The 10,339-nt window shown below is 41.6% G+C and overlaps 1 protein-coding gene across 4 annotated transcripts in view; it reads right to left on the minus strand.

The window, feature by feature from the left end:
• Positions 1–2,890: 2,890 nt before the first annotated feature.
• LOC106602554 (alpha-(1,6)-fucosyltransferase) overlaps positions 2,891–10,339 on the minus strand; it is a 120,152-nt gene continuing 112,703 nt past the window's right edge. For all 4 annotated transcript variants that reach the window (XM_014195245.3, XM_014195254.3, XM_014195263.3 and 1 more), the window contains 4 exons: positions 9,869–10,115; positions 6,572–6,748; positions 6,182–6,332; positions 2,891–4,656 (listed from right to left, as the gene is read on the minus strand). In XM_014195245.3, coding sequence (XP_014050720.1) covers positions 4,327–4,656; positions 6,182–6,332; positions 6,572–6,748; positions 9,869–10,115 — 905 coding nt within the window. In that variant the 3' untranslated portion in view covers positions 2,891–4,326. The remainder of the gene's footprint in view (positions 4,657–6,181; positions 6,333–6,571; positions 6,749–9,868; positions 10,116–10,339) is intronic.

Raw genomic sequence — 10,339 nt, forward strand, 5'->3', positions numbered from 1 at the left:
ATTAAGGTGTTCCTTATGTTTGGTATACTTAGTGTATATTGACTCAGGGCCTGTCAATGCCAAGTGTGTGCAAAGCTGTCATCAAAGCAAAGGGTGGCTACTTTGAATAATCTAAAATCTAAAATATATTTACATTTGTTTAATACTTTTTGGGTTACTACATGATTCCATATGTGTTATTTCAGAGTTTTGATGTCTTCACTATTATTCTACAATGTAGAAAATAGTAAAAATCAAGGAAAACCTTTGAATGAGTAGGTGAGTCCAAACATTTGACTGGTACTGTAGATAAATTAGATATTTCTGTATTTAATTTTCAAAAAATACAAAACATTTCTTTTCACATTGTCATTATGGGGTATTGTGTGTTTTTTCATCCATTTTTAATTGAGGCTCTATCACAACAAAATATGGAATAACTCAAGCGGTATGAATACTTTCTGAAGGCACTGTATCAATAACTTATTTTATTCTAAACCAATCAAATATTTTGTTATTAAAGGGACATTTTTAAAATGTATATTTTCCATCTCCAGCACCACACTAACATCAACATGTGAAAATGTCAAGTTTCTATGTTTTGTAGTAAAAAGATAGAAGTAAGTAAGTGTTTCCAATTACATCATCGGTGTGCATTGTGTGATTTTAACCAATTAAGAGTAGGCATTACCTACTAATTGCTTAGTAATTGTCTACTAATTGGTTGACGATGTCATTGGAAACACTTATCTTCCTCACTACAAAACATAGAAACACGCCATTTTCACATATGTTGATGTTGGGGTGGTGCTGGATATGATGAATATAATTAAACATTTAGAAGTTTCTCTTTTAAGTTATTTACAATTATGTTTAAATTCCCACTAGTGGCTAATTTCAAAGCTGCAAAAAAACTTTGGTGTTGAGGCTACCCTCAGATAAACACATCTTTCAGATATTTTTAGTACCTTCTAAGTGATCATACTTTATCTAAAATTAAGAGATGTATGCACGATAGCATATTTCATGAGAATTCATTACCCCTTCTTGCCAATTGAAAATATGGGGTTTTCATGCTAGCAATCGTGCCTGCATGTCACAGTCTCACAGTAGCAACATAACTCTGCCAACTCCAACAAGATAATAGATTTCAGGCAGGCGCAGCTTGTTTAACTGTTAAATGAACATTGCATTGCTTTACATAGATGCAATTTTTGTGTAAATTTGACATTTATCTCAGGTGGGGTTAAAGCACAAAAACACTCCCTCTATAGAGAATGTAAATGACAATGTAGCAATATTGGTCAATATGATCCATACTAACTTCGAATAATATTGTAGTCTATAGTGTATATTTATACCCCAAACCATTGGTTTCCAAATATTTTATGGGTAGACTTTGCTATTCTGTCATTTTCACCATAAATGACTGTTGTTAATGATCTATGCATAGTCACTTTAACCCTACCTACATGTACAAATTACCTCGACTAACCTGTACCCCCACACATTGACTCGGTACCGGTAACCCCTGTATATATATATATAAATTTGTATATACATCTATTGTTATAAAAAATATATGTTTACTATATTTTATTTAGTAAATAACTTCTTAACTCAATTTTCTTAAAACTGCATTGTTGGTTAAGGGCTTGTAAGTAAGCATTCCACGGTGTTGTACAATTTGATTTGATTTGTTCCAATTAAGCTTGGTATGCTCCTATTAAGCTAAGTTTGTATAGAAACACATGGGGATAGTGTGTTGATATCCCTAATATTCAATGAACATGAGCATAAATGTTTTTTTTTGTTCAGATTTAAGTTGATTAAAACACATACAAACTACAGCTAGGCATATTGTGCATCTAGCCATGGTGCCTTTACCAAGATTAGCAACAATTAGAAACCTCTGTACTCTCTGCAAGACGTTTGGAGTGGACAGGTAGTCGTTGATGTAGAGAGAGACTGTAAGACCAGGGTTGAGGAATATCAGGGATAGAAAACCTACAAGTGGTAGATAAAAATGCAAACAAATGAGGGACAAGAAGATGACTATTGGGCGACTACTCATGCACTTTTGGGTGGGGGCATTGTGTTGTCTTTCATTCATCCAGGTGATTCAATTTTTTGGTCCACCACCTATACCTTTTATAACACACAGTAGAGAGGGAGATTTGAATATGTCTTCAGATTGGCTTCAGAAAGACAAGTTGAACTAATCAACAACAATAGCAGTACAGCAAATGTGAATCAGCTTTCAGATAATTAATTGAAAGTTGTTTGCGTTATGGCCTTTGTTACATGGTTTATTATCCAGAGCGCCAGTGTGGTGCAGGTTTGTGTTCTAACCAAGCAATAACACACCTGATTCAACTAATCATGTCTTGATTGAAGTCTATGATTAGTTGAATCAGGTGTGTACTGGTCGGCAAGAACAAAAGTCTAAGTCCACATTGATCTCTGTGGATACCCCCTGCTATGAGTGCTACTGTCATGATGAATAGTAATGATCCGTTTATTTGAATAACTTTAGGCTAGATTAATAGAATCATTTTTTTTTACAAGAAATGTCCGTTTGTAAGTTTTGAACATTTGGAAATGAATTAAAATTGATTATTTAAGAGGCGGGCTTATGTGGAACACCCATGGGCTTAAAGGGTACACTTGGTAACCATTAAGCCCAGCCTGGACTTGTCTTATTAAAACATGTTGTAAGTAAATCCATTAAACTTCACATGAGAGATTCATCTTTCAGTTTATATCCACATATTCTTACAAAAAATTAGGGCAGTATATGTTAGAAATGTCTAAACTTAGATTTTGGTGGGCTTAATAGGTACACTTGGTCTACTCTGAACAACACAGCATTTGAGTGGACTGTGGGAACAGACACAGAAACACAAACAAGTTGAGCCGATCACTTTATTTGATCTGCTTTTATCAAAGACAATGCCCAGAAACATAAAATATGAACATTTCTTCATGGTGGACAATAATCATATTCTTCGTTAATTATCATCTTCATCAATTCTATCATCATCATACGTAAATAATCGTTGCTTGTAATCTTTTAAAGTGTAGTTGTCAATTTTCATTTTTCTTTCAAATTCAATAACATTAAAATAACATTTTAAAAAGGACATGAACAACCGAAAATGAGTAAGACACAGTTAAGTGAGTCTGGACTGGAGTGTACAGTTTTCTGCATGTAGCATTCTGCATATACAGTATTCTGCATATACAGTTCTCTATTATGCATGTAGTATTCTGTATGTACAGTATTCTGCATCTAGTATTCTGCATATACAGCATTCTGAATGTGGTATTCTGCATATACAGTATTCACATGTAGTATTCTGCATATACACTATTCTGAATGTGGTATTCTGCATATGCAGTTTTCTCTATTATGTACAGTATGTAGTATTCTGCATGTGCAGTATCTGCATGGCAAGGCCTGGGTCCTTATGGCTCTGACGTCACTTTGACACTAACAAAAACAGAGACACTTGGAGAGAAGAAGTACAGAAGCCATTTTCCTTAGTAGGCACCCTATTTGGACTCACACACACCACACACACATGCTTGAACGCTCACACACGCGCACACTCTCGCACACACCAACGACAACAACTAAAAACATTAAAATCACTTATCCAAAAGCACAATATGGCGGTGAAAAATTCATAGAGGGTGGGCCAAAAAAAAATGCATGAGTTGGCATAAGTTGAAATGGAGTGAGTGAAGAAAGGAGGAGAGGAAGCAGGGGCAGGAAGGAAAGAAGGAGGAAAACAATTGGCTACAACCAATGTCCACAAGAAGAGAAGAGAACAGCACAGGAGGAGAGGAGAAAGTCAAGAGTTTGTTTGTTGGCTCTTACAGTTCACAATTAGTTCTCTTTGTAGTTATTTTTTCAGTCATCATTCTGAGGTTTCTCAGTTATTTCAACTATTATTTAAATAAAGAGCTCTGATTGGGCGATCCCTTCATCATTCCACCGGAGTGCTATCATTTGTTTATTCCTTATTTTCGTTTTTTTCTTTCATTTCTTTGCTAATTGTAGTCTTTCATTTACCCCCCTGGTGGAGGGAGTCACCGGAGGGTCCTAGTCCCGGAGGGTCAGGTTGGTGAGGAGTAAGTCAGATACCCTGTAGACACTCCGCATGTCGCATTTCACAAACGCGCACACACACGCACTCATACTCACACACACTTCAACTGACCAAGACCCACGCTCATTCAAAGTGCTTTCCCCTTCGTCCCCTCTCTCGGGCTAAAGGTCAACGTTTTCTCTCATAAATTAGCAGTGTCTGTCTGCGCAGCAGTCCGTATCTCAGTCCATCTCTACTGATTCAGCATCTTATCTGCCTCGGGGTACGTAGGATACTTTACGGTCTCGATCTTCTCCTTCACCTTGTAGGACGGGTAGAGGCCGGTGCGGCCCGTCTTGCGGTTGATGCCCTTGGAGTTGCCGTCCCAGTGGTTCCCCGCCACCCCGATCAGGTCGCCGGGCTCTAGGGGGATGTCGTCGGAGCTCCGGGGCTGGTGGGAGTACACGGCTAGCTGGTTGTGGGCGTTCTGGCCCCCGAAGTAGTAGATGTCATCCAGGGAGTGGAAGTGAGACGAGGCGTCAGGGTGGAGGGTCTGCATGATCTCATAGGCCACACGGCACACCTGGAGCAGGAACACAACACAATATACAGGACAGCATGAGAAATGGAACACAGAGGCTAATATACAGTGCATTCGGAAAGTATTCAGACCCCTCTACTTTTTCCACATTTTGTTATGTAACAGACTTATTCTAAAATGGATCAAATTCATTTTTTCCCTCATCGATCTATACACAATACCCCATAATGACAAAGAGAAAACAGGTGTTTAGAAATACCTTAGTTACATAAATATTCAGACCCTTTACTATGAGACTCAGAGATGCAGTTAATTGCAGATTTTTGAGGTTGGTAACTAATTAACTCATCCTCTGCAGCAGAGGTAATTCTGGATCTTCCTTTCCTGCACTTGAAGAAACTTTCATAGTTCTAGATTGACTGACCTTCATGTCTTAAAGTAATGATGGACTGTCATTTCTCTTTGCTTATTGGAGCTGTTCTTGCCATAATATGGACTTGATATTTTACCAAATAGGACTATCTTCTGTATACCAACCCTACCTTGTCACAACACAACTGATTGGCTCAAATGCATTAAGAAGGAAAGGAACTCCAAATGAACTTTTAACAAGGCACACCTGTTAATTGAAATGCATTCCAGGTGATTACCTCATGAAGCTGGTTGAGAGAATGCCAAGAGTGTGCAAAGCTGTCATCAAGGCAAAGGGTGGCTACTTTGAAGAAACTCAAATATAAAATATATTTTGATTTGTTTAACACTTTTTTGGTTACTACATGATTCCATATGTGTTATTTCATAGTTTTGATGTCTTCACTATTATTCTAAAATGTAGAAAATAGTAAAAATAAAGAAAAACCCTGGAATGAGTAGGGGTGTCCAAACTTTTGACTGGTACTGTATTTATACACACACTGAGTGTACAAAACATTAGGAACACCTGCTCTTTCCATGACAAACTGACTAGGTGAATCCAAGTGAAAGCTATGATCCCTTGTTGAAGTCACCTGTTAAATCCACTTCAATCAGTGTCGATAAAGGGGAGGAGACGGGTTAAAGAAGGATATTTAAGCCTTGAGACATGTATTGTGCATGTGTGCCATTCAGAGGGTGAATGGGCAAGACAATAGATTTAAGTGCCTTTGAACAGGGTATGGTAGTAGGTGCCAGGCGCACCGGTTTGAGTAGAATCCATGCACTGACGAATTGAGGCTATTAATAATACATTCCATTGAGCAGACAATTTTATCCAAAGCGACTTACAGTCATGCGTGCATACATTTTACGTACGGGTGGTCCCGGGAATCAAACCCACCATCCTGGCGTTATGCTCTACCAACTGAGCTACATAGGACCTATAGTTCTATGGTGGTGACTATGGGTAGGTCCTTGTGACCTGACCAGGAAAAGGCAGTAGTTATGGTACAGTATCACTGAATGGCTTATTACTCAGGTCTTACTATTGTATGGGCCTTCCCAAAGTAAAGTTTTGAGGAAGAGAATGAGGAGAAGAAAGGGGAGGAGGAGGAGGAGGAAGAAGAGGAGGAGGTAGAAGGTGAAAGGTCACCTGTGAGGAGAAGGTGCAGACCAGGAAGTTGGTCTGGGACAGGAAGTGAATATCTAGGATGACTCCTCTCAGAGAGTTCTCTGTGTAGCGGTTATGGAGCCCCGCAGACCACGAGATGGAGTTATCACTGATGAACTCATAGTCTGGGTACCTGAGACACACACAGAGACAGAGGCAGTCAGAGAGCTAAAGGATCATACAGATGTCAACGTGCATACGGCATTCATTCTTTGTATTCTCAGTACTTTGGGCACACATCAAATACAGCTTCTCGTCATCACAAACAGGTCCATAATACCACAAGGCAGTCCTGCAGACACACACACCCACACTGCCAGCGGCACGTAGACACACACACACGCACACGCACACACAGCCAGGCATACGCACTTAGCCTTGGCCTCCTGTAGTAGTGAGGGGTCGTCAGTGGCCAAGTAGACTCTCTTCTTGTCCACCAGCATGCGCCTGGCTAGGTGTTGGAAGTGGTCCTCTACATGTACCATGTACTCCTCTATAGGGTGGAAGGCTGCCTCTGTCCCAACCTTGTCTGTCCGTCTCACATGGACCCTACAGGACAGGACATATAGGGAAGATAGTGAGAGGAGTTAGGAGAGTGTGTGGTGTGTGTCTGTCTGTGCGCGCGTCTAAGAATGTGTGTATGTGTGTCTGTCTGCGTGTCTCTACAGGTGTGTGTGTGTGTGATTGTGTGTGTGTGAAGCAGAGCGCTCCTCTCCTAGAGTGAAGGTCATGGTGGTTTCTAGTGATGGATGGCAGAGTGGGTTGTTTGGAGAGTGGCTGGAGCACGCAGCACTCTGCCTCTGATTCTCTTTAGCTCTCTGCGTCTAGCTCTCTCCCTCTCTCCCTCTCTCCAGCTCCCTTCACACTCTCTCCCCCTTCGATTTCTCCTCTCCTGCTCTCTTTCTCAAATTAAAATCAAATAAAATTGTATTTGTCACACGCTTCGTAAATAACAGGTGTAGACTAAAAGTGAAATGCGTGCTTACAATGCAGAGAGAAGAATAAAATAATAATAAAACAAGGAATAAATACACAATGAGTAATGATAACCTGGCTATATACATGTGCAGGGGTACAAAGTAATTGAGGTAGATATGTAGGTAGATATGTACAGTGTCTTCGGAACGTTTTCAGACCCCTTATCTTTTTCTACATTTTGTTACGTTACAGCCTTATTCTACAAAGGATTAAATAAAACAATTTCCTCAGCAATCTACACACAATACCGCATAATGATAAACCAAAAAACAGGTTTTTAGAAATGTTAGCAAATGTATATATATATATATAAAAAAAAAAGTATTTACATAAGTATTCAGACCCTTTGCTATGAGACTCGAAATTGAGCTCAGGTGCATCCTGTTTCCATTGACCATCCTTGAGATGTTTCTACAACTTGGAGTCCACCTGTGGTGAATTCAATTGATTGGACATGAGTTGAAAAGGCACACACCTGTCTATATAAGGTCCCACAGTTGACAGTGCATGTCAGAGCAAAAACCATGCCTTTAGGTCAAAGGAGTTGACCGTAGAGCTCCGAGACAGGATTGTGTCGAGGCACAGATCTGGGAAAGGGTACCAAAAAATGTCTTCAGCATTGAAGGTGCCCAAGAACACAGTGGCCTCCATCATTCTTAAATGGAAGAAGTTTGTAACCACCAAGACTCTTCCTAGAGCTGGCTGCCCGGCCAAACCGAGCAATTGGGGGAGAAGGGTCTTGATTAGGGAGGTGAACAGAAACCTGATGGTCACTCTGACAGAGCTCTAGAGTTCCTCTGTGTAGATGGGAGAACCTTCCAGAAGGACAACCATCTCTGCAGTACTCCACCAATTAGGCCTTTATGGTAGAGTGGCCAGACGGAAGCCACGCCTCAGTTAAAGGCACATGACAGCCCGCTTGGAGTTTGCCAAAAGGCACCTAAAGATTCTCAGACCACGAGAAACAAGATTCTCTGGTCTGATGAAACCAAGATTGTGTTGTGACAAGGTAGGGGTGATATACAGAAGATAGCCCTATTTGGTAAAAGACCAAGTCCATATTACGGCAAGAACAGCTCAAATAAGTAAAGAGAAATGACAGTCCATCATTACTTTAAGACATGAAGGTCAGTCAATCCGGAACATGTAAAGAACTTTGAAAGTTTCTTAAATGTGCAGTCGCAAAAACCATCAAGCACTATGATGAAACTGGCTCTCATGAGGACCGCCACAGGAAAGGAAGACCCAGAGTTACCTCTGCTGAGGAGGATGAGTTCATTAGAGTTACCAGCCTCAGAAATTACAGCCCAAATAAATGCTTCACAGAGTTCAAGTAACAGACACATCTCAACATCAACTGTTCAGAGGAGACTGTGTAAATCAGGCCTTCATGGTTGAATAGCTGCAAAGAAACCACTACTAAAGGACACCAGTAAGAAGAAGAGACTTGCTTCAGCCAAGAAACACGAGCAATGGACATTCGACCGGTGGAAATCTGTCCTTTGGTTTGATGAGTCAAAATTTGAGATTTCTGGTTCCAAGTGCCATGTCTTTGTGAGACGCAGAGTAGGTGGACGGATGATCTCTGCATGTGTAGTTCCCAGTAGGTGTGATGGTGTGGGGTTGCTTTGCTGGTGACACTGTCTGTAATTTATTTTAGAATTCAAGGCACACGCAACCAGCATGGCTACCACACCCTTCTGCAGCGGTACGCCATCCCATCTGCTTTACGCTTAGTGGGACTATCTTTTGTTTTTCAACAAGACAATGACCCAAAGCACACCTCCAGGCTGTGTAAGGGCTATTTGACCAAGAAGGAGATTGATGGAGTGCTGCATCAGATGACCTGGCCTCCACAATTACCTGACCTCAACCCAGTTGAGATGGTTTGGGATGAGTTGGAATGCAGTGTGAAGGAAAAGCAGTAAACAAGTGCTCAGCATATGTGGGAACTCCTTCAAGACTGTTGGAAAAGCATTCCAGGTGAAGCTGGTTGAGAGAATGCCAAGAGTGTGCAAAGCTGTCATCAAGGCAAAGGGTGGCTACTTTGAAGAATCTCAAATATAAAATATATTTTCATTTGTTTAACACCTTTTTGGTTACTACATGATTCCATATGTGCTATTTCATAGTTTTGATGTCTTCACTATTATTCTACAATGTAGAAAATAGTACAAAATAAAGAAACCTTGAATGAGTAGCTGTGTCCAAACTCTTGACTGTTACTGTATATAAATCCCACCTGTTGCCGACACCTACAGTGTGGTACTTCCTGAGAAGGTTTTAAAGGAGAGAAGATCCCACTGTGCACTACAAAGAGACAGACAACCCAGCACTTCATAGGACTCTATCTTCTCCCTCCCTCCCTCCCTCCCTCCCTCCCTCCCTCCCTCCCTCCCTCCCTCCCTCCCTCCCTCCCTCCCTCCCTCCCTCCCTCCCTCCCTCCCTCCCTCCCTCCCTCCCTCCCTCCCTCCCTCCCTCTACATAAAAGGAAAATAACTGCTTTTACTTTTCAATTACATCTCTCAGTGGGGATAGCGATAAGGAATGTGTGTGCATGGGTGTTTGTATCCATTAGGACAGAGATAGATAAAGGGGCCAAAGAGAAATAGCACGTGTGTGTCTGTGTAGGCGTGTGTGCACGCGCACGTACAGTACATGTGTGCTTGCATGCATAGTGTGTCCACCTACCCTATGATGGGGTGCCTGAAGCCCAGTTTGGCGGTGGTATCCTGGATCTCCTTCTCCAGCCAGGCCTGGGGGCGGATCAAATACTTGACAAACTGAGACACCCACCAGACGGAAGGGTCACCATGGAGCCGGTGGAGGCGCTGGGCCAGGTCCTCGGGAATGGCCAGGGGCAGGTAGGGGGGGCGGGGGTGCAGGCTGTCCACGATGGGTAACTCTACCACCTGGACGTCTTTGTCGTTAGCCTCGCCTGCGGGAGAGAGGGAGGAGCGGGGGTTAATAAAAAGAGCGGAAGGAACGGCAGATAGGTAGAGGGCAAGAGACCGAGAGAGAGAAGGTAACAATAGAGTGCTTTTGACATACAGACAGAGAGATATATAAATGATCAGATCACTAGCCTCCAGCACAGGGGTTTGATGCATGTAGCAGTGAAGATGCACTAAGCATCATGGTGTACATGAGGAGCTGTCTGAG

This window comes from Salmo salar, chromosome 01, assembly GCF_965601325.2.
Source record: "Salmo salar chromosome 01, fSalSal1, whole genome shotgun sequence".
In the NCBI taxonomy this organism is placed as follows: Eukaryota; Metazoa; Chordata; class Actinopteri; order Salmoniformes; family Salmonidae; genus Salmo; species Salmo salar.